At 52.7% G+C, this 23,411-nt stretch overlaps 1 protein-coding gene across 1 annotated transcript; it reads left to right on the top strand.

Annotated features, from left to right (window-relative positions):
• Positions 1-925: 925 nt before the first annotated feature.
• Positions 926-21,240, top strand: KANK2 (KN motif and ankyrin repeat domains 2; the record flags this gene model as incomplete). Its single annotated transcript, XM_079701813.1, has 12 exons — positions 926-949; positions 1,163-1,278; positions 1,696-2,907; positions 12,040-12,213; positions 12,309-12,411; positions 13,426-13,665; positions 14,306-14,393; positions 14,919-15,138; positions 16,181-16,323; positions 19,380-19,580; positions 19,660-19,749; positions 21,187-21,240. Exons 2-12 carry the CDS (start codon positions 1,242-1,244, stop codon positions 21,238-21,240), a joined length of 2,562 nt encoding a protein of 853 aa, XP_079557939.1. The 5' UTR covers positions 926-949; positions 1,163-1,241.
• Between the last annotated feature and the right edge of the window lie 2,171 nt (positions 21,241-23,411).

The raw sequence follows: 23,411 nt of genomic DNA, 5'->3' as shown, positions 1-23,411 counted from the left end.
AAGAGAGACACAGAGAGACAGAGACGTGGAGAGACACAGAGAGACGTGGAGAGACGAAGCAAGACGCTAAGCAAGGAGGGTGTGAGACAGGAGAAGCTTGGCTGCCCCTGGAGCCCCGGCCCTGCCTTCATGCCCAGCAGGTGCCCCACCTGGCCCATCCTCCCAGGTACCCACTGCCCCAGCACCTGCAGCTTGCAAAGGGTCCTCTCTGGTGGTGGGATGGGCCGGGACCTCTGCAGCAGGGTGGCTAGGGGTCAGACAGCAGAAAGAACTGGCCAAACTCAGGTGGAGTGTTGGGGACAAAAGTGCCCTGGCCGGCCTCCAGGGCTGGGGGGAGCAGGTTAGTGAGAGGCCCTGCTTGTCCCTCCCCTTTGAAGCCTCCAGGCACCCCCTCTTACTTCCTCCCCCCACCCCCATGACTTCTTGGGCCTCCACCCGGCCTTCTATCCCCGCCGCGCCCCCCCCCCAGCCCTGAGCCGGACGCGTCCTTGGTCGGGGGTGGGGGCGGTGGGGGGGCAGGAAGTTCTCGTGTAGCCCGGCAGTGAAACTGTTTATTTTTAGAGAAAATTGTTTCCATAAAGGGAAAAGGCTTTGCTCCTCGCTGCCTCCCCCCAGCTTTCCCTACCGCCCCCCACCCGCACCGCCTGGCCTGACCCAGCTCTGTTTTGGGGTCCCTTACCCTGATCTCTATTTCTCTTTGTGCCCCTGTGTCTCTGTCTCCTCCGATCCTAGCAGGAAGGCTGTCTCCCCACGAGTGCCCCAGCCCTCGGTCCACCTAAGCCCCCACCTGTCCCAGCAGCCAGCTCTTGCCTGGGCTAAGGGGAGGGGGCTCAGGAAAGGTGGGGCCTGTCAGGCTTAGGGCTCCTCCTCGGCCCGGGAGCCTTGTGGAGGCGGGGCTGTGGGAACAGCTGGAGCCTGTCCAGGGGCCGGACAGATGTGCGGGCAGACTGTGAGTTTTGGTTTCTTTGTTCCAGGCTCTGGGGGCACCCCACCCCTTTCCACAGCCAGGCTGGGTGTGCACCTATGAGAGGGTCCCACGCCCAGGGGAAGGGGGAACTTGGGGGGGGGGTGGAGGGGGCAGAGGGGAGAGGTGGCCACATCTCCTCCCCTCCCCCTGCAGATTCCCAACTCGGGGGGGGGCTTCGTCACACCCTCTCCCCAGGTAAGCCTCAGCCCGTGCTGCAGGTGGTCTGACTCACAGTCCCCCAAGTGACCCTTGAGGAGCGTCTGCAGGCAGGAGGATGGCCCAAGTCCTGCACGTGCCAGCCCCCTTCCCAGGTCAGGGGTCTCACGGGGAAGAGGGCCCTGCCCTGGGGTTGGAGGTGGGGGAGGGGAGACACGGCCTGGGGGAGGGGAGAGGGCCCTACTGAGGAGGCTGAGGGTAGGACGCAGCCCTGCCCTGAGGGCCTGAAGAGGGACAACTTGGTTCTCCTCTGGAGAGTCGGAGTGGGGAGACAGGGTCCTGTCTTGGTTGGGAGGTTGGAGGCACAGCCCTTCCCTGAGAGGGTCTGAGGGGGTGACAGGGCCTTGCCCTGGCCGGGGGAGGCTCGGAAACCGCAGACACAGCTGAGCAGTTGAGCACCCGGTGGGCTCCCATCCTTTGGGCAGATAAGCCTTGACTCTCCCAGGGGCATCAATTTGCCCCGAGGAGGGGACCGCAGTGTTCAGAGGCGCTGGCCTTTCCTCCCACCCCAGGGACCCCCGGCCCAGCCTCCCCGCCCACCTTCCCCTCCAAGGAGCCCGACCTGCCCTACTCCGTGGAGACGCCCTACGGCTACCGCCTGGACCTGGACTTTCTCAAGTACGTGGACGACATCGAGAAGGGCCACACGCTGCGGCGGGTGGCGGTGCAGCGCCGGCCCCGCCTCGGCTCCCTGCCCCGCGGCCCTAGCTCCTGGTGGACGTCCACCGAGTCCCTGTGCTCCAATGCCAGCGGGGACAGCCGCCACTCGGCCTACTCCTACTGCGGCCGAGGCTTCTACCCGCAGTATGGCGCCCTGGAGACCCGCGCCGGCTTCAACCCGCGCGTGGAGCGCACGCTGCTGGACGCCCGTCGCCGCCTCGAGGACCAGGCGGCCGCCCCCACCGGCCTGGGCTCCCTGACCCCCAGCGTGGCTGGCTCGACAAGCTCACTGGTGGGCGTGGGGCTGCCACCCCCGACGCCGCGGGGATCGGGACTGTCCACGCCGGTGCCGCCCAGTGCTGGGCACCTGGCCCACGTGCGCGAGCAGATGGCGGGGGCCCTGCGGAAGCTGCGGCAGCTGGAGGAGCAGGTGAAACTGATTCCCGTGCTCCAGGTGAAGCTGTCGGTGCTGCAGGAGGAGAAGCGGCAGCTCACGGTGCAGCTCAAGAGCCAGAAATTCCTAGGCCACCCGGCGGGAGCCCGGGGGCGCAGCGAGCTCTGCCTAGACCTCCCCGAGCCCCATGAGGACCCGGTGGTGCTCGAGACCCGGAGCGTGGGCACCTGGGTCCGAGAGCGGGACTTGGGCATGCCCGACGGGGAGGCAGCCCTTGCTGCGAAGGTCGCCGTGCTGGAGACCCAGCTCAAGAAGGCGCTCCAGGAGCTGCAGGCAGCTCAGGCCCGGCAGGCCGACCTCCAGCCCCAGGCCTGGCCGCCACCAGACAGCCCAGTCCGTGTGGACACTGTCCGGGTGGTGGAGGGGCCAAGGGAGGTAGAGGTGGCGGCCAGCACAGCTGCGGGGGCCCCTGCACAGCGGGCCCAGAGTCTGGAGCCCTACGGGGCAGGGCTGCGGGCCCTGGCGACAACCGGCGGGGCCGAGAGCCCTCCTGTGTTCCGCAGCCACGAGGTGGTAGAGACAGTGTTCCCAACACCCCCTGCATCCACCAGCAACGTCCACCTGGTAAAGAAGATCAGCATCACAGAGCGCAGCTGCGATGGGGCAGCAGGTGAGCCTTAGTGGGCTGGGGCAGGCGGTGGAGGGTCCCTCCTTCTTCCTCTGAATGCCGGGGTCCAGCCCCAGCCCTGTCCTTCTGCCAGCTCTCAGAGCCTCGGTCTCTTCGTCTGTGAAAAGGGGACACTTAACGCTGCTGACTCAGTACCTCTAGGGACCATGAGAAGAAATTGGGTGTCTGTTAAGCGTGTGTGCTCATGTCTAGTGCATGGTAAATGTCTGGAAAACAGGAGGTATTTGAGGGAGGGTCCTCAAGGCTGTTGGCTGCTGGGCAAAAAATCGTCCCTGATTGGCAGAAACCAATCTCAGACTATGAAAAGGAAATGTGTTGTTCATGTAACTTAGGGACGGCTTCAGGCATAGCTGGATCCAGGTACTCAAATATCCTCAGGAATCTCTAACTCCCTCTTTCTCTTCCTCTGTGCACCCTGGAGCCTTCTCTCTCAGGCAGACAAAGGTAGCCCCACCACTCTGGGCATCTGTCCTTGCAGCTCAGTGGAAAGGGAGCCCCTCAATCCAGATAGCACCAAGAAAAATCCCAGGGGTGGCCCTCCTTGGCTGGCTTGGGTCATATGCCCATCACTGAGCTAATCACTGTGTATCTCACTGCCCAGGCCCAGATCCTGGGGGTAGAGGAGCCCCACCCAAGTCCTGAGGGAGGAAGGGGCTGCTCCCTGGAGGAACTGCTGAGTCCTCATTCCAGGAAAGGGGATGTGGGATGTGCAGAATGGCAGCTGTCCCACCACCGCCGTCCTGAGGCCCCTGGGAGGAGCTGCCAGAATGATTCATCATAATAACAGCTGTTCTTTATCGAATACCAGTCTGGTGCTGAGGGCTCTGATAAGTGTTTCACCTACAGAGGAGGTTAAGACAGTGGGCTGTGCAGCCAGGCAACCTGGGTTCAAATTTCACTTCTTACTGTGTGACCCTGAATGAGAAGCTTCACCTCCCTGGGCCTCAGCTTCCTTATCTGTGAAGTGGCATAATAATGACCCCCACCTCTAAGACTCTTGTGAATTAGTGCATACAGTAAGTGCTTAGCCAGTGCTTGTTGCTCCATCTACTAATGATTTTCAGGTCAATTCTTATTATAGCTGGGGAAACTGAGGCCTGGGGAGAAGCTTCACTTGCCCTGTGTCACACAGCCAGGATCTAAGCCCAGGCCATTCTGAACCTACAGCAGGGCCCCTACAGTGGGGCCCATATCCCCATCCCAGCCTTGAATGTCAGGTGGCCGGAGCCCATGGAGGGACCAGAGGGCACAAGCTGGTGGGCAGGGACCCAGCTGTGTTTTCTTGCGTCCCCATGTTGTTCCTGGACAGCTCTGGACTCCACCCTTCTGTTCTGTGTCTATCCCAAACACCCAGCCCTGAGACCCTGGCCCCCAGCCAGAGGCCCCACCCTGCCCAGCCTCGGGATCTCTTGAGAGGCAACCTCCATTCCAGACATGCCTTTCAGGGCAGCCATGGGGCCTTCTGCCTGCAGAACACACAGACCTATCAATGTCCCCACCCTGTGCAATCTGCCGCCCCTGAGAAAGTTCTACTTTGTGTCTCGCTTAACTCCTTCTTGCTGCAATCAGCCCTAATCTCTGCCTTGCTTGGGTGGAACTGGTGTGTGCTAATTCATTTTGATACCTTCTCATCCGGCAGACATTTATTGAGTGCCTGCTATGAGCCAGACTCTTCCAGGCACGGGGGACACAGCAGTGAACAAGACAGACAAAAGCCCCTGCAATAAACAAATAAGAGACCACCAAAAACATGTGAAGAAAAATAATTTCAGAGAACACGTTTGGAGCAAATAAAATGGGCATGGGGTGGGTGGTGGTTGGATGGGGTGGCGGCCTGTGTTCAAATTCTGGTTTCCCTGCTCCTTAGCTTTGTGCCCTTGAGCAAGCTGTTTAACCTCTCTGTGCCACATTTGCAAATTGGGGGTCCTGACAACCTGATGTCACCAGATCAGTGTGATCTTAAATGCATCAGTTGGTGTGAGTGTTCAGTATGGTACCAGGCGCTGGTAGGTTGCTCTTTGAACCAAGATGTGAAAGGAAAGAAGCAGCCGGGTGGCTGCTTGACAAGTGGTTTCTGTTTGTGTATTTGTTTTTCTATTTTTTGGCCACACCACAAGGCATGCGGGGATCTTAGTTCCCCAACCAGGTATCAAACTCACGCCCCCTGCAGTGGAAGCATGGCGTCTTAACCACTGGACCGCCAGGGAAGTCCTTGATGAGTGTTTGGACCATGTGTTCTTTTAGGTCGGTCAGCTCAATGGGTAGGTCAGGGAGGACTCCCTGGAGGAGGAGGCAGGAGGGAGCCCAGCCTCTCTGACATCTAGAATTTGCTTGCTGCAGCCAAGGGCAGGGAAGGTGAGAGGCGGCCTTCCCCTCAGGCTGGCAAAGGTGGGTGGGGCAGGCAGAGGCCTGGAGACCCCATAAAGTCTCATTCACCCCTCACCTTTCAAAGGTACCACAGAGAGATTAGTGGGAGAAGGGGTAGCCAGGCACGTGCATCCGTGAGATCTCTCCAGGGCTTTGAAATTTCCTGTGCTCTTGTTTGAAACACAGTCCTATGAAAGCAATTCATATTGTTTGTGGAAGGTTTGGAAAGTACAGACGAATCTAGAACACAAGATATAAGCCCCATAAACCCACCACCACCCAGACACAGCTGCTGTCAACACTTCTGCTGCTTTCCTTCTGATTTTTTTTTAATTTTTTATTTATTTATTTATTTATTTTTGGCTGTGTTGGGTCTTCGTTTCTGTGCGTGGGCTTTCTCTAGTTGCGGCGAGCGGGGGCCACTCTTCATCATGGCGCGCGGGCCTCTCACTGTCGCGGCCTCTCTTGTTGTGGAGCACAAGCTCCAGACGCGCAGGCTCAGCAGTTGTGGCTCACGGGCCTAGTTGCTCCGCAGCATATGGGATCGTCCCAGACCAGGGCTCGAACCCGTGTCCCCTGCATTGGCAGGCAGATTCTCAACCACTGAGCCACCAGGGAAGCCCCCTTCTGATTTTTTTTAATGCAGAAAATAATATGTATTTTTCAAGTCTGGCAACATATAGCTGATGGAATTTGTTGTGTTGCTTTATTTTATATTTAAAAGCATTTAGGCAGCCCTTACAATGGGCCAGGGCATCATTTGATGCCCTTTTTGTATTTTAATTCATTTACACCCCCTGCACCGCTATGAGGTGGGTAGTGTTTTATCTCCATTTTACAGATGAGGAAACTGAGGCACTGGGAGGTAAAGGAATTTGCCCACAGTTTTCAAAGCCAGGATTTAAACTCTCTGATTTCTTTAATTTAACATTATCCCAGGGCCATTTCATCACATTGTTAAAAATTCTTGGGGGAATTCCCTGGCGGTCCAGTGGTTGGGACTCTATGTTTTCACTGCCAAGGGTGTGGGTTCAATCCCTGATCAGGGAACTAAGATCCCGAAAGCTGCAAGGCGCGGCCAAAAAAAATTCTTGGGACATCCTATTTATTTTTTAACAGCCGGTGACTCTTTACTGTCAAAGATGCTACGCAAATGTCCTTCTACGGGAACCCTTCACCCCCCACCCCCCTTTTTTTTTTTTTTTGGAAGCCACTCGCCAAGTGGCTTCCAGGGATCTGAGTTCCTGGACCAGGGATTGAACTTGGGCCCTCTGGACTGCGGAAGTCCCTGGAAGGGCATTTTTAAAGGACCATGATGTCTGTTACCAAATTGCTTTACACACACACACACACACACACACACACACACACACACACACACACACACACACACACACACACACACACACCCCTCCGTGTACAGGTTGGCCAAGTGATGTAAATTTTTTTTTTTACGCGGGTCTCTCACTGTTGTGGCCTCTCCCATTGCAGAGCACAGGCTACAAACGCGTGTCCCCTGCATTGGCAGGCAGACTCTCAACCACTGCGCCACCAGGGAAGTCCCACATTTTTAATGTATACATTTTGATGAGTTTGGCTTCTCAGTTCTGCCTTTGTAGCACTTAAGCAGGTTTAGCCAATGCATAAATGAAAGAGCATGGCTGTGTACCAATAAAACTTACTGTGGGGACACTGAAATTTCAATTTCCTATCATTTTCATGTGTCCCAAAGAGAATCTTTCTTTTGATTTTTTCCCAAACATTTAAAAATGTAAAAACTGTGTCCATGGGCCGTGATTCAGCAACCGCTCCTCAGTCATACATCTCCACCCCACTGTAATATCTTTCCTTGCAACCCATCTTCCAGAAGCTTAGATATTTGAGTGTTCTTGAAAAATATGGCCTATGCTTGTTTAATTTCCTAAAATGGTATTGTGCTTTAGGGAAAAAAAAATCTCATTCTGTTTCTTATTTTTTCCTCTCTACACACTATTTTGGAACTCTCCACCCTGATGTTTATAAATCTGGTTTGTCACTTTTAATGACTGCGTAGATTTCTGCCCTGGGTATGTGCTACACTTTCTTATCTGATCCGCCCCTTGGTGGGCCCCCGGGTTACTTCCAGCTCCTGGCCGCTTTGAACAGTATGGCGCCATCCTCACATGTCCCCTCTGGTGAGCTTGCTGGGTCACAGGGAATGTACAACTTCACTCCAGATTTTGTCTTATCCTCTTCGGAAAAGGTCTCCCTGTCCACGTTCCCACCAGCCATGCTTGGGCCTGAAGTGCCCACTTCCCTACATCTGCACTAACATGCAGTTTTACCTATCATTCTAATTTTTTGCCCATTTGACACTGGTGCAAGGTGGTATCTGCTTGGGGTTTTTTCGTTTTTGTATTTTTTTTTTAATTGGGATATAGTTGTTTTACAATGTTGTGTTTGTTTCATATCTCGTTTTAATTTGCATTCCTTTGATTTCTGGTGAGGTTGAGCATCACCATATAAGTTTAACAAGAATCCTTGGTGAGTTGCTTAGTTTTAGCCTTTGTCCATTTTTCTTTGGGCAAGTTTGAGATGTTCGTGGCATATTTCAGAATAGAGGTTGGCAAACTACAGCCTGCAGGGCCAAATCCAGCCCACTGCCTGTTTTTATATAGCCCATGAGCTAAGAATGGTTTTTATGTTTTTAAATGGTTGAACAATGTGAAAAGAATAACATTGTGTGATATGAGCAAAATTATATGAAATTCTAATTTATTAGAACACAGCCACGCCCATTCATTTATGCACTGTTTAGGGCTGCTTTTGTACTATTTGCAGCAGAACTTATGGCCCGCATAGCCAAAAATATTTACTATATGGCCCTTTACAGAAAAATTTTGTTGACTCCTATTCTAGAAAGTAATTCCTTGCCTGTTTTTGGCATTATGACTATCTTCCCACAGCCTGTATTCTTCTGTAGATTAACTTTGTCTAAGAGTTTTTTTTTTTTAAACCAAATAGAAATCTTCATGTTGATGTAGTTAAACCCATTGTATTTTTCTTTTTTTAATTTTTGATATTTTCTGCTTTACTGAGATATAATTGACATATAACATTATATCAGTTTAATGATTGGATATATGTATATACTGCAAAATGATTACCACAATAGGTTTAATTAACATCCATCACCTCACAGAGTTACAGGGTTCTTTTCTTGTGATGAGAACTTTTAAGATCTCTCTTAGCAACTTTCAAATACACATCAGAGAGATTGCGGGTTCGGTTCTAGACCCCCTGCAGTAAAGCGAGTCACACAATTTTTTGGTTTCCGAGTGCATATGAAAGTTATGTTTACACTGTAGTGTAGTCTATTAAGTGTGCCGTAGAATTAGGTCTAAAAAAATAATGTACATACCTTAATTAAAAAATACTTTATTGCTAAAAAACGCTAACCATCATCTGAGCCTTCAGCGAGTCATAACATTTTTGCAATAGTCACATCATAGATCACTGACCACAGGTCACCATAACAAATATAATAATGATGAAAAAGCTTGAAATATTGTGAGAATTAACAAAATGTGACACAAAGATACAAAGGGAGCAAATGCTGTTGGAAAAATTGTGCCAATAGGCTTGCTCGATGCAGGGTTGCCACAAACCTTCAATTTGTAAAAAAAAAAAGTGCAGTATCTTCGAAGCACAATAAAGTGAAGCTCACTAAAAGAAGGTATGCCTGTATCTTATACCTGGAGGTTTGTACCTCTGGACCACCTTTACCCATCCCACCCATCCCCTGCTTCTGGCAACCATCAATCGGTTCTCTGTATCTATGAGGTTTTTTTGTTGTTTTTGTTTTTTTTTATTCCACATTTAAGTGAGATCACCTCATACTTTTCATATATGATCAGTGCTCAGAGGGCTTTTTAAAGGGATCTTTCCCCTTCTTGAGGCCACTGATATTCTGCCACATTTTCTTCCTGTAGCTTTGTCATTGTGCCTTCATATTAGTCCTTCGGAGTTTATTTTTTGCATAAGGTGTGAGGTAGGGATCCAGCCTGATTTTTCTTGGGCAGAGTAAGCTGCTTTCCCTACACCACCCCACAGAGCTCACCCTTGACCACTGATTTGCGGAAAGCCCTCTGCTTTACCCCAAGTTCTTTCAGAGAGGGTCTGTGCTGGAACTCCTTTCCTTTGGCCCATTTCTTCTTGCAACCATGCCCTGCTGATTTGATTATTGTGACTTTGGGAATATGTGTTACTCTCTCCTAAGCCAGCTTCCCCATCCCTGCCCATTTTTGTAAAATTAGCTGGCCATAGACTTTTGTTCTTCCTTATAAATTTTGGTAACAGTTTGCTCCATCTCCCAGTAGAATAACAATAATAACTTTTATCAGTTTTGTTATTGTTATTTTAGTGTTGCAGTGTCTGACCTTGAACTTCTCAAGCTGGAAGGAGCCATGCTTTTCCCTCTGGGCAGAACGGGCCATACAGCTGCACCACTTCATTTTTTTTTTTTTCCACATTTAAAAAAATTGCGGTAAAATACATATAACATAAAACTTACTCTCTTAACCATTTTTAAGTGTCCAGTTCAGTGGCAATAAGCACATTCACACTGCTGTCCAGCCATCCCCACCATCTGTGTCCAGAACTTTTCTATCTTCCCAAATTGAATCTCTGCCCCATTACACACTCACTCCCCAGCCCCTGGCACCCACCATCCTACTTTCTGTCTCTATGGGTTTAACTCCTCTAGGAACCTCATATAAGTGGAATCATGCAGTATTTGTCCTTCTGTGACTGGCTTCTTTCACTGAGCATAGTCTGATTTGCTGAGTAACAAACCTCCCAGGTGTTTACATCAGGAGGCCTGAGTTTGGGCAACAGTGAGACTGTGAAGTGGCCCATCTGCCTTCTGATACGTTCCGCACACATAGTGCTTTTGTTTGTTTGTTTGATGTGAATTTACTGACAAGGTTTAAAAAAAAATCTGGAGATTCATGTAAAAACCCGGTGTTTGCTCTTGGTTCCCCATGGGAGTTGGAGCTCCCTGCTCAGGAATCCGCCTGGCCCGACTGGGCTGGGGCACTGTCGGAAGCATTTATGGCCAATGTCTTATCCGTTCTATGTGTCTTACTTCTGCTGAGTGTTTACTCCCCGTTCTCAGCTCAAGTTGAGTGTCGCCCATGGACTTGAGGAAGTAGTTACTGTGGATGTCAAAAAAAGTTAACCGTTAAAGGGAATTAAAATGAATTGGTCTGCAGAGCCCCTGGCCAGTTGGCAGGAAGGGGACATCCTAGGGAAGTGGTGACACAGAAGCCACACGTGGCCTGGCCGGGCCGGGGGTTGGGGGGGGAACCTGAGTGGGTTCCGAGACCCGGGCAGCCACTCCAAGTGGCAACTGGACTTTTGTTTCTAGCTCCAGGCTGGTGATCCGGGGCTGGAGCTGTCTGCCGAGGCCACTCCCGTTTGTGCAGTGGGCACCCTCAGGGCCCAGGTCCTATAATGTCACCTTTGTTCTCAGACCAAACTGGGCGGGTTTTTTTCTAATGATGATAAAATACACATAACATAAAAGGTATCATTTTTGCCATGTTTGAGTGTCCAGCTCAGTGGCATTAAGAACATTCACATTGTTATGCAACTGTCCCCACCCTCCATTCCCAGAACTTTTTCATTGGCCCAAACTGAAACTCCACCTGGGTGGGGTTTTAGTTTTCATTTTCTAATAGCCCTTATTGTTTCTTTTTCGTGATTATTAAGAGGAACACCTGCTTAATTTCTTGTTTTTAATTTATTTACTTATTTATTTTTTGGTTACGTTGGGTCTTCGTTGCAGTGCGCGGGCTTCTCATTGCAGTGGCTTCTCTTGTTGTGGAGCATGGGCTCTAGGCGCATGGGCTCAGTAGTTGTGGCTCGCGGGCTCTAGAGCACAGGCTCAGTAGTTGTGGCGCATGGGCTTAGTTGCTCTGTGGCATGTGGGATCTTCCCGGACCAGGGCTCGAACCTGTGTCCCCTGCCCTGGCAGGTGGATTCTTAACCACTGCGCCACCAGGGAATTCCCCTGCTTTATGTTAAGTAAAGAACAAGGAAGTGAAAAACAAAATGTTATCTACAGCACAGCCCTACTTCTGTTAAAAAAAAAAAAAGTATAATATTAAATCTTATCAAAATATAGTTTACAATTCTCTTGAATTAACAAACGCTCTTCAAGTGCTCTTGGTGTGCAGGTGTTGTTCTAAGCTGTCTCCCTCACATTACTGTCTTTAGTCTGCACAATGCCATGATGTAGGAAATGGTGTTTGTCCAAGGCACAGAGAGGTTAAGTGACTTGCCTGAGGTCACACAGCTCTTTTGTGGGAGATATGAGTCCCGACCATGACCACTATGCTTGGCTATAGCTTCCAGACAATATTCAGTATGAAGTCGGAGGGGGTCACAAGCCAGGATTATGGGGTCTCGTAGTCTTCCCTGACCCTGACCAGCTGTGAGGCAGGCAACAAACCAGGGTTGGAATGGATTCTGCCACTTGTTTGCTGGGTGACCTCAGGCAATCTGTACGCCTCAATTTCCTCATTGGTAAATAATCCAACTTCTGCATGGGCTGGGAAGATTTGATGAAATAATTCAAGAATTAGCCCTTGGAGCACCTGGCCTGGGGTATGTGACCCCCCCACCCCCGCCAGGAGGTAGCTATTGTTACTGTTCTTGTTTTGCTATTGTTACCCACAGTAAGCGCCTCTTTTCCTGCCCCTTCAGGTCTCCCACAGGCTCCTGCAGAGTCATCCTTGTCACCCCCGGAGTCTGAGGGGGACTCCCTCGTGCAGCCAGAGAAGAACACAGGCCTGGTGCCTGCCCACGACGCCACCAACGGGGAGCCTACCAGGCAAGCAGCCCCACAGGAGTCGGAGTCAGAGGAGGCCGGGGGTGCAGGTAAATGGGGGTGGCCACCGAGAGGGTCAGGTGCCAGAGGCCCGGCACGGGGTCTGGCTTTGGGAGACCCTCACGACACCACGCTCCCCCACCAGGAGGGCCCCAGGCAGGTGTGCCATCCATCATGAAGCGGAAAGAGGAGCCCGCAGACCCCGAGACCCACCGGGGGAGCCTCCAGTTCGTGGGGGTCAACGGCAGGTGAGAGAACCTGGTCTGAGCCCCTCACTTTATGGTTCATTCATTTAACCAAAGTACAGTAGACAGACGAGGAAACAGAGGCACAACAAGGCCCCGTGGGCTGGCTCCAGAGCCTGTGCTGCAACCACTGCACCACACTACCCCTCGGGAGGTGCTGGACTCGGCTCCCTGCCCTGATGGAGCTCCTGGTCCACTGCGATCTTGGGCCCTAACAGGCGATCCCAACATGATTGGAGCAATGATGGGGGATGCTCAGGCAGTGGGGGGCCCAGGGAAATAACTGACGGAGGGGAGCACATATGCTGCAGGACAGGCAGAAGCTTGCGATGTGCAGAGTGGGAGGGGTGGGGGTCTCCTGATGGAGGGCAGAGCCTGGATAACGACTCAGGGGTGGGAGGAAGCAGTGATGTGAAAAATGGGAGACCTGGGGCTTCCCTGGTGGCGCAGTGGTTGAGAGTCCGCCTGCCAATGCAGGGGACACAGGTTCGTGCCCCGGTCCGGGAGGATCCCACATGCCGTGGAGCGGCTGGGCCCGTGAGCAATGGCTGCTGAGCCTGCGTGTCTGGAGCCTGTGCTCCGCAACGGGAGAGGCCACAACAGTGAGAGGCCCGCGTACCGCAAAAAAAAAAAAAAGGGAGGCCTGGGGAACCGGGCCAGTTGGGGGCCTTGAATGCCAGGCCCAGAAGTTTAGATGTGTTTGGAGGTAGCAAGAAGCATGAGGGTCCTATTTGCAGTGGGGCAAGGGTCTGAATCAGTATAACACCTGTGTAAGGAGCAAAGTGTAAGAGGTACCAAAGGGTGGAAGGGAAAAGCAATGTCTCTCCCTGGCGCCCCCAAGCATGATCACAATCACGGTCAGTGTTTGTTAATCACTTACTGTGTGCCAGGTGCTATAAGCTGCATCCCTGGAGCCCTGTGAGCTAGATACTGCCATTACCCCCCATTTAACAGATGGGGAAACTGAGGCCCAGAGAGGTCAAGTGCCCCTCCCCACCACCTGCAGTGTCTCCCCAGGTATGAGTCCTCATCCGAGGATTCCAGCACAGCAGAGAACTTCTCGGACAATGAGAGTACAGAGAACGAGGCCCCAGAGCCGGAGGAGAGGGTTCCGAGTGTGGTTGAAGCCCCCCAGCTCAGGCCCAAGGAGACGGCAAAGGCCAAGATCAGCCAGGAGGAGTGCCAGCTGTCCCGGGAGCCTCAGCAGGCGCCCACAGCTGAGGGGGCATCGGGATCAAGTGCGGAAGAGGAGATCCGGTCAGTTTTCTGTGTGGGAGGGATTTAGGCAGGGCCTGGGGTGACCTCTGCCTCAGATCCCCCCATTCAAACCCTCTGAGGGAACCTCCCATCAGTCATGCCCACCTTAGTCTGAATTAGTGAACAAGCACTTTCTCCTTCTGGGCATCTGAAGGTCTGGAGGCTTTGATAAAGGGCCTGATGGGGGCAATTTAGGGTGTTCAGGTTTGGGTTTAAAGGGCAGACCAAGTTTGTCCTTAAGCCACCCACCTTCTTTGGGACATTTGCCACACCTGTCCATCCTGTGTATGTCTCTTTTTTTTTTCCCCCTGATAAAAAAAAAAAAATCTGTCCTCAGAGAAAGATTTTCCATCTGCCACTGGCCACTTGGAATAAATTTTGGCCCACGTGTCCACTTTCTTCTGGGGTCTGTGTGCTCCCCATGTCTGCCCCTTGGGGTGCTGTGTAAAATTATGTCCCCAGGGAAGGGGGTCTGAGATTCTAACACTCAGATGAGCCCTGGCAGGACTGGGTGAGTGCCTTGGTGGAGAGTGTTGAGGGCCTATCCGAGCACCCCAGCTGGATGTGGGGAGTAGGGGGCACCCAGGAGGCTGAGGTGGGTGCTCCCAAGATCAACTCCCCGTTTGTCTGCCCCCGGCAGGATGGAGCTCAGCCCCGACCTCATCTCAGCCTGCCTGGCCCTGGAGAAGTACCTGGAGAACCCCAATGCCCTCACCGAGCGGGAGCTGGTACAGTGGGGCCCTGGGCCTGAAAGTGGGGGGGGGGCTTTGTCCCTTCCACCCTCACCCGGCTTCTCCTTGTGCTTTGGATCATGGGGACCCCAGGATCCTAGCTGGGAGCTTGTGGGGGGCTCCGAGGCTTGAGTCTTGGTCTTTGGAGAGGCTCCAGGGAAGCAGGGAGGGGCCGAGGATGATTGCCCGCTGGCAAACCCAGCCTTGGTTCCTGTTCCTTCGGGGGCTTGAGGGAAGGGGCTGCCATATTTCCCTTGATGGGTGTCTACACTTGCCTTTGAAGGTCACATCCAGGGTGGAGATGCTCACATCTTCTTCTGGGGGCGTACCTGGTACTGTAGTGTCTACACTTCCCTTAAGGGTTCTTGTCCAGGGCAGGGGACACTACATTTTCCTCCAGTGGGGCTCACTGGGGTGGGGCACCCATGCTTCCCCTCAAGGCTCGGGTTCTGGGGGGCTTCGTCTGGGATGGGGTGGGCTTCCGTGGTCCTCACACCCCTTTCCTTCCCAATCTGCATCCAGAAAGTGGCCTACACCACGGTGCTGCAGGAGTGGCTGCGCCTGGCCTGCCGCAGCGACGCCCACCCAGAGCTTGTGCGGCGCCACCTGGTCACCTTCCGGGCCATGTCGGCGCGGCTGCTGGACTACGTGGTCAACATCGCCGACAGCAACGGCAACACCGCGCTGCACTACTCCGTGTCCCACGCCAACTTCCCCGTGGTGCGGCAGCTGCTCGACAGCGGTGAGCCCAGCGGGGTGGGGCTGGTGGAGACACTGCCCTCCTGGTCTGTGGGGGAGGCCACCCTCATAGTTTGATGGAGGAGATGCTGCCCTCCCCGTCTGATGGGGGAGACGCCGCCCTCCCAGTCTGAGGTGAGGGGGATACAGGCCCCACCTGTGGCCCCGGTGTACTGGAAAAGGCAGACATGGTCTTATGGAAAATATGTGGCCCGTCCCTCCCCACCCCGACCAATGACCCCTGTATAATGAAGGTGACACCTCTGGAACCCTAGTCTGAGGGAAGGACATGGATGTGGCTTCTAGCCTGGGGCTTGGAGAGCAGATGTGGTCCTCAATTCGACATGAAGAAATTTGCTTTCGGGTTTCCCTGGTGGCTCAGTGGTTGAGAGTCCGCCTGCCAATGCAGGGGACGCGGTTTCGTGCCCCGGTCCGGGAAGATCCCACATGCCGCGGAGCGGCTGGGCCCGTGAGCCATGGCCGCTGAGCCTGCACGTCCGGAGCCTGTGCTCCGCAACGGGAGAGGCCACAACAGTGAGAGGCCCCCGTATCGCAAAAAAAACCAAACCAAAACAAAAGAAATTTGCTTTCCCCTAGTGTAATGGGGAAGACATAGCCCCCTAGTCAGTCTGATGAAGGAGGCAGAGCCCACAGTCTCATGGAGGAGACTGACTAGGGACTCCTCCAGATCAATGGGGGAGACACAGCTTCTCCCTTCAGCCCTAAATGTGGGTGCCAGTATCCAGGGGGCCCCAGTCTGATGGAGGAGGCACAGTCTACACCTTTAGGAGCCCCTCCCATAATAGAGATGGAGACCCTAGGCCAGAATGGGGTTCTCAGTCCAAGAAAAAGGAGTAATTAGGCCAGGCCTAGACTGCTGGAGGAGGCATGATACCCAATACTCATTATGGTCGTGAACAAGGCTTCCAGTCTGATGGCAGAGACATGGCCTGGTCCTCGGGGACCACGCCCCCCAGCCTTAAGGCAGACCTGGCCAGCATCAGGGGTGTCTGAGGCCTGTTGTCCTTCTGGTCCCCTCCCCTCAGGTGTCTGCCAGGTGGACAAGCAGAACCGTGCCGGCTACAGCCCCATCATGCTCACCGCCCTGGCCACCCTGAAGACCCAGCATGACATCGAGACTGTCCTGCAGCTCTTCCGGCTCGGAGATGTCAATGCCAAAGCCAGCCAGGTACGGGCCCTCGGCGCTGCAGACCAGGATAACTCTTCCCATTTATTAAGTCCTGGCCATACCCAAGCCCAAGGGGAGAATCCCCACTCCACAGGCAAAAAAACCAAGGCTCAGAGATGTATTCATTTCCTCAAGGTCAAACTAGAAGAGGGGGGACTTGAACCTGGGGGTCTAGCTCCCCATTCTTTTTTTTTTGGCTGTGTCACATGGCATGTGGGATCTTAGTTCCCCAACCAGGGATCTAACCTGCACCCCCTGCAGTGGAAGCACGGAGTCTTAACCACTGGACGTCCAGGGAAGTCCCAAGAGCCCCATTCTTTTTTTTTTTTTAATTAATTTATTTAATTTATTTATTTTTGGCTGCATTGGGTCTTCGTTGTGGTGAGTGGGCTTCTCATTGTGGTGGCTTCTCTTGTTGCAGAGCACGGGCTCTAGGCATGTGGGCTTCAGTAGTTGTGTCATGCGGGCTCAGTAGTTGTGGCTCGCTGGCTCAGTAGTTGTGGCTCGCTGGCTCCAGAGCACAGGCTCAGTAATTGTGGCACACGGGCTTAGTTGCTCCACGGCATGCAGGTCCTCCCGGACCAGGGATCGAACCCGTGTCCCCTGCATTGGCAGGAAGATTCTCAACTGCTGCGCCACCAGGGAAGCCCCCGGGAGTCCCATTCTTTTTTTTTTTTTTTTGCTATACGCGGGCCTCTCACTGTCGTGGCCTCTCCAATTGCAGAGCACAGGCTCCGGACGCGCAGGCCCAGCGGCCGTGGCTCACGGGCCCAGCCGCTCCGCGGCATGCGGGACCCTCCCAGACCGGGGCACGAACCCGTGTCCGCTGCATCGGCAGGCGGACTCTCAACCACTGCGCCACCAGGGAAGCCCGAGAGTCCCATTCTTTTTTTTTTTTTTTTTTTTTTGCGGTACGCGGGCCTCTCACTGTTGTGGCCTCTCCCGCTGCGGAGCACAGGCTCCAGACGCTCAGCGGCCATGGCTCACAGGCCCAGCCGCTCCGCGGCATGTGGGATCCTCCCAGACTGGGGCATGAACCCGTGTCCCCTGCATCGGCAGGCAGACTCCCAAGCACTGCGCCACCAGGGAAGCCCGAGAGTCCCATTCTTAATGACCTGCCTGCCAGGGTGCCTCTGATACAGGACCTCATGGTGGAAATGGGGGTGTGGCAAGACATGGGGGTCCTCAGCTTTTCTTAAGCCGACGCCATCCCACATCCTCCTTGGTAATTCATTGACCAGCAACCAGATGCTGGGGACTTAAATGTTTGACAAGCAGGCACGGTCCGCACCCTCCCAAAGCTCACTAGCCAGCCAGGAGCTCCAGGAGCCCGAGCATTGGAGGCTTAGCGGGGGTTTGGACTCAGGGCTGTGGGAAGCCACCAGGGCAGGGGCGAGGGCTGCTTTCTGGTTTGGAATCTCCCTTCGGCTGTATGTTGGGGAGCAGAAGCTGGGAGACTGTGGAGGTGACTGGGGCATGGATGGGTGTCTGGGCAGAAGAGCAGGGCAGCCAGGACCCCGTGGGGACAGCAAGGAGGGGAGAGACTAGCAGCAGCCTTACCGCAGCGAAGGAAAAGGGGGAGGTGCTGCCATGGTGCATAACAGGCAGACCCTCCTTGCTTTTTTACTGATTTTTTTTTAATTAAAATTTTTTTCTTGGTGGTTTACTTTTTAATTGAAGTATAGTTGATTTACAGCGTTGTGTTAGTTTCTGGTGTACGGCAAAGTGATTCAGTTTTACATATATGTTCTTTTTCAGATTATTTTCCATTATAGGTTATTGCCAGCTATTGAATATAGTTCCCTGTGCCATACAGTAGGACCTTGTTGTTTATCTGTTTTACATATAGTAGTTTGTATCTGTTAATCCCAAGCTCCTAATTTATCCCTCCCCCCACCTTTCCCCTTTGGTAACCATAAATTTGTTTTCTATGTCTGTGAGTCTGTTTCTGTTTTGTAAATAAATTCATTTGTATCATTTTTTTAGATTCCACATATAAGTGATATCATATGATAATATTTGTCTTTCTCTGACTTACTTCGCTTAGTATGGTAATCTCTAGGTCCATCCATGTTACTGCAAATGGCATTACTTCATTCTTCTTTATGGCTGAGTAATACTCCATTGTGTATATATGTACCACATCTTTATCCATTCATCTGTCGATGGACACTTAGGTTGCTTCCAAGTCTTGCCTATTGTAAAAGTGCTGCTATGAGCATTGGGGTGCATGTATCTTTTTGAATTCGAGTTTTCGTCCTTCCAGATGTATGCCCAGGTGGTTTACTTTTTAAAAATTGAGGTGACGTGCACATAAGATTAACCCTTTTAAAGTGAACAAATCGATCCATACTGCTGTGCAACCCCCATCTCTACCTCCAGAACATCTTTACACCCTGATAGGAGACCCGGCACCCACAGCTGTCACTCCCGTCCTCACTTCCCCAGCCCCTGGCCCCCTCCAGTCTGCTCTCTGTCTCTATGGATTTGCCTGTTCTGGATATTTTATATAAATGGAATCGTAGTATTGTGTCCTTTTGTGTCTGGCTCCTATCATGGAGCATATTTTCAAGGTTCATCCATGTTGCAGTATGCTTCAGGGCTTCATTTCTTTTTAAGGATGAATAATGTTCTGAAGTATGGATATATAAATTTCTTTATCCACTCATCCACTGATGGATGTTAATTTTTTTTTTACAGTGAAGTTTAACTGGCAGACAGAAAAGTGTACAACTCTTAGCTCAACACATTTTACTTACGTTTGCACCCGTGAGTTAGGAATCTGACTTAAGTGGGCATAGCGATGGGGAGGCACAGAGCATCTCCCCGAGGAGGAGACATTTAAGCTGAGACCTGAGGGAGGAGCCAGCAGGAGGAAGATGGATCAGCAAGTGCAAAGGCCCAGTGGTAGGAAGGATTATTTGAGATACAGAAGGAGGCCCGTGAGTGGAGGTGCGGTTAGCGTCAGAGTACTCAGGAACCATGGATGGTTCCGGAGCAGGGGTGTCACGCTCTGGAGCCTGCATGATCCATAAGCTGTTCCTTGCCCTACCCAGGCGGGGCAGACAGCCCTGATGCTGGCGGTCAGCCACGGGCGGGTGGACGTGGTCAAAGCCCTGCTTGCCTGCGAGGCGGACATCAACGTCCAAGATGATGACGGCTCCACAGCCCTCATGTGTGCCTGCGAGCACGGCCACAAGGAGATCACGGCGCTGCTGCTGGCTGTGCCCAGCTGCGACATCTCTATCACCGACCGCGTGAGTCCCCACCCAGGCACGCTCCGGGGAGGGCGGGAACATGGTGCAGGGTGTCAGCATAGCAACTGATGCTTTGCAGGACGGGAGCACGGCTTTGATGGTGGCCTTGGATGCAGGACACAGTGAAATTGCATCCATGCTGTACTCACGCATGAACATCAAGTGCTCGGTGAGTCTAGGCCTGGGCAGGGCAGGGGGTGCGGGGCTCTGGGAAGGGCTGGTGTATGGGGACCATCCCAAGGGCTGCATGGTCAGCTGCTTGTTGAACCTTCACGGTGCCCCCGTGAGGAAATAAGGCACGAGAGCTGAGACTGCATGGTTATGGTTGGCATCACGGTACTCGAACCCGGATCTGTCTAGTTCCAAATCATGCTCTTAATTACCACACAGAGGACTTTGGCGTGCCTCCCAAGCATGATTTCTGGAACCTTCCACAATAACCCAATTCAGTTGCATAAAGTACTGTTACTATTACCATTTTTCAGGTGAGGAGGCTGACGCTTTGAATGGTTACATTCCTGGCCCAAAGTCTCACAGACAGGAAGGGGCGGAGAGACCTCGGGGTCTGAATCCAGACCACGGGCAGGAGCCTCTCTGCCCCCTCCTCTTCACCCCTACCTTGTACCTGCCCTGGCCTCCCCAGGCACATCTGGGGCCAGGTTCAAGGGTGGCGTGGTGGGCATCAACCACAGCAATTCCCCAAATGGTCTAGGAGAGAAAAGGTTGCTGAGACCTAAGCCATTTAGCTCCTGACTGGCTTCCAGCTTCTTCCTGAGGCTCCGAGTCTTTCTGTCTTCATTCCGTAGGGTGTTAGGACACCTGAGCCTCAGTTGTGGTGCTTAGGGGATCCCCTTGGGATCAGCTGTGGGCCTCCATGTCCTCAGCTGGAAAATGCGGGGTGATGGGGCTGGGTGCTGTCCTGCTGTCTGATATGTGGTCCTGCTTCCCAGGGCTCCTGAGGGATGAATCTCACTCCTCCATCATTGTCCCCCTGGACCATTGCCGCTGCCTCCGCTCTGCTTCCCTGGCTCCCACCCTCACTGTCCCCTCCACTCTGTTCTCCCCACAGAGGCCAGAGGCTACTGTGAGCACCTGAGTCGGGCTACATCCCTCCTCTGTTCACAGCCCTCTGTGGCTCCCACCCCACTTAGAGAAAAAAGCAAAAGTCATCTCCAGAGCCCACCAAGCCCTGCTCAACACCCCTCACCTCCCCCCACTCTCTTTCCTCTCCCCCTCGCTCACTCTGCTCCAGCCACACTGGCCTGATCGCTGCTCCTGCCTCAGGGCTTTTGCACTTGCTGTTTCCTCTGCCTGGAACGCCCTGCCCCTTGGCTGGACCCCTAACATCCTTCAGCTCAGACATCACCCTCCCCAACCGCCCACTCTCCACTTTCATTGCCTTCCACCCTTTATCCCTCAGGAAAAACCCTCCACTGCATTCATCTGTGTGCTGCTCTGAAGCATCTCCCCAACGTCACCTCCTTGAGGCCAAGAAACCAAGGCCTCTTGTGTTCACTCACTGCAGGCACGGGGCCAGCCAACAAAGTCGGCGCCTCATAGCACAGGAAAGGATGCCAAACTAAAGGAATTCTGCCTCTCGTTTCAGTTTGCCCCGATGTCGGATGAGGAGAGTCCTGCGTCATCCTCCGCAGAAGAGTAGCCGTGAGAGGGGCCCGAGGCGCCTCTCCCAGGGGCCAGGCAGCCCCAGAGCGAACCATCCCTGGTCCCTCATCCCCTCCCTGGCCGGCCCCCACTCTACCCACCAAGGCCCAAGTCTCAAATGCAAGTGGGGTTTTCTTCTGCTTCCCCAGGGAGCCCCCAACAGCTCTGAGACTTCAGCCGAAAGCAGGTTTTTCCCAGTACCCCGGTTCAAAGCAGCCGCAGCGCAGACCGAAGCTAAATTCTTATATAAATTGGCGCCAGTGGCTGATGCTGGGGCGTGGGTTTGCGAAGAACGCTGAGAACAATCAACTGGCAATTAAGGATGGAGGAGGGTGAGAGGGAGAAATATTGTATTTCTGAATCATGTTCGGGGAAGGGGGGAAAATTTGAAAGTCACTGGAATCGCGTATTTTCATTTTAATCCTCAATGTGATTACGCATGGATCACGTCTGGAGTGGCCTAATGCGCCCCCCACCCCCGCTCGCTCCCCTACATTTAATTGTTTGGTATATAATAGCATTTTGTCCACTTCGCCCTCCCCAGACGGCTTTCTTGGTGGAATTTTCTTCTGGTTTCTTCACAAAGCAGACCCTGTCTTTGTCACCCGGGGCAGGAAGTTTAGTCGTTTCTTCTGCCTTCATGTTGCCACTGCCAGCGTCTCCCACGCCCTCATTCAGGTGGGGGACTCAGGACCCAGCAGCCAAGGTGTGCAAGTAGTTCATATCGAGAGATTACCCAGAAATCCGTCCCCTCCCCACATGGGGGCCCTGGCAAATACTCATTTTCCTAGAAAATCCTTTAGATGTGGAGACGCAGGAAATGAATCCGGTCCCCAGAGTGGTCCCTGCATCCCTAGGCTTAGAACGCCAGTAGCAGGGCCATCCTTTTTCTCCCCAGACTCCAGAATTTCTCTCCTCAAAGGAAAGAAAACAGGGCATGAGATTGTTGGCAAAGCATAGGACCAGTTCCAAAAACTCCATGTGTGCTCGATTAAAAGTTGGCTGCCCCCAAGGGCTCCCAGTGCAAACTTAAAGAGACAGGGCTTTGCCGAAAACCAAACAAGGGCCAGCTGGGTTTTTTTTTTTTTTTTTTAACAACATACAGGCTTTCCAGAGCTGCCTGGAATGGAGCCTGCTGGAAACGGGGCTCTCCCAACACACGTAGTTTCCTGCATGGCCTATTTTGTCCCCAGAATCTCAACAAAGTTTTCTGTCCTGTTCCTTCCTTTTGTGACCAAAAAAAAAAAAAAAAAAAAAAGGGAGGGGGGAAGGGGGACAGGTTCCGAGTGTCGAAAAGTGCCTTGTGACCAGGGAGTAAGATCCCTAGTTCTTAGGTGTCCTGCCCTCTCTTGTCCAGTTCTCAACTTAGCTGCTGGGGTGGAAGCCAAAACCCCAGCAGGACAGAGCAAGCCCTTGGCACTTACACGTTCATTCAATAAAGCCAAGTGCTGGCTTCTCTCCTAGAAAAGTAGGTTTCCTGGCTTGATGGAGTCTGGCTTGCTTTGATTTTGATGGAAGGGATGGTACCTAAGACAAGAGATGGTACCTAAGACAAGAGAGCTTAAATGGTCAAAGGAGAGAGACGTGTGTGTGTGTGTGAGAATGGCGAGGAAACGAAAGAAACCCAAGCTGACTGGGGATGACCACTGACGAAGGCCACAGCTTTGGGCAGCTTTGAGAAGTGGTACAAGACTTGTGTGCCTGTGTGTCTGGCCCTGGAGCCGGTGGGTGTGTTTAAGCTTTTAGAAGCAGTTCATTGACACCCCCTATAAGTCCATAGTTATCCCTGTGTTTCCTTCTCCCCAGCTTACCCACTGGACTTGGCATGGTAGGCTACAGGGGGTCCTGCCTCTGATCCCACTCTCTTCTCACATGTATTCATGACCTTTAACTTCACTTTCCAACCACGGTACGTCCATAAAGACAGTATTACACTTAAATGAAGTATTCCTTTTTGTAATCGTTTTTTTTAGAAAGTAAAGGAATTTAATAAAGCTACCTTATGATTATGCCAAAGCATCTGTGTCTGGTCTTTGTCTTACTGTACTCCTCTTGAAGCTTTAAAATAGATCTCTTTTTTAAAATGGATTTATTTGAACAATGTTCCAAGCTACAGAAAGGTGACAAGAATATTACAATAAACGCCCTTATGCTCTGCCCTACACTGGC

This window comes from Hyperoodon ampullatus, assembly GCF_949752795.1.
Source record: "Hyperoodon ampullatus genome assembly, chromosome: 4".
NCBI classification, from domain to species: Eukaryota; Metazoa; Chordata; class Mammalia; order Artiodactyla; family Ziphiidae; genus Hyperoodon; species Hyperoodon ampullatus.
Note: the sequence above shows the minus strand (reverse complement) of the source record. Positions and strands in the feature narration are given on the sequence as shown.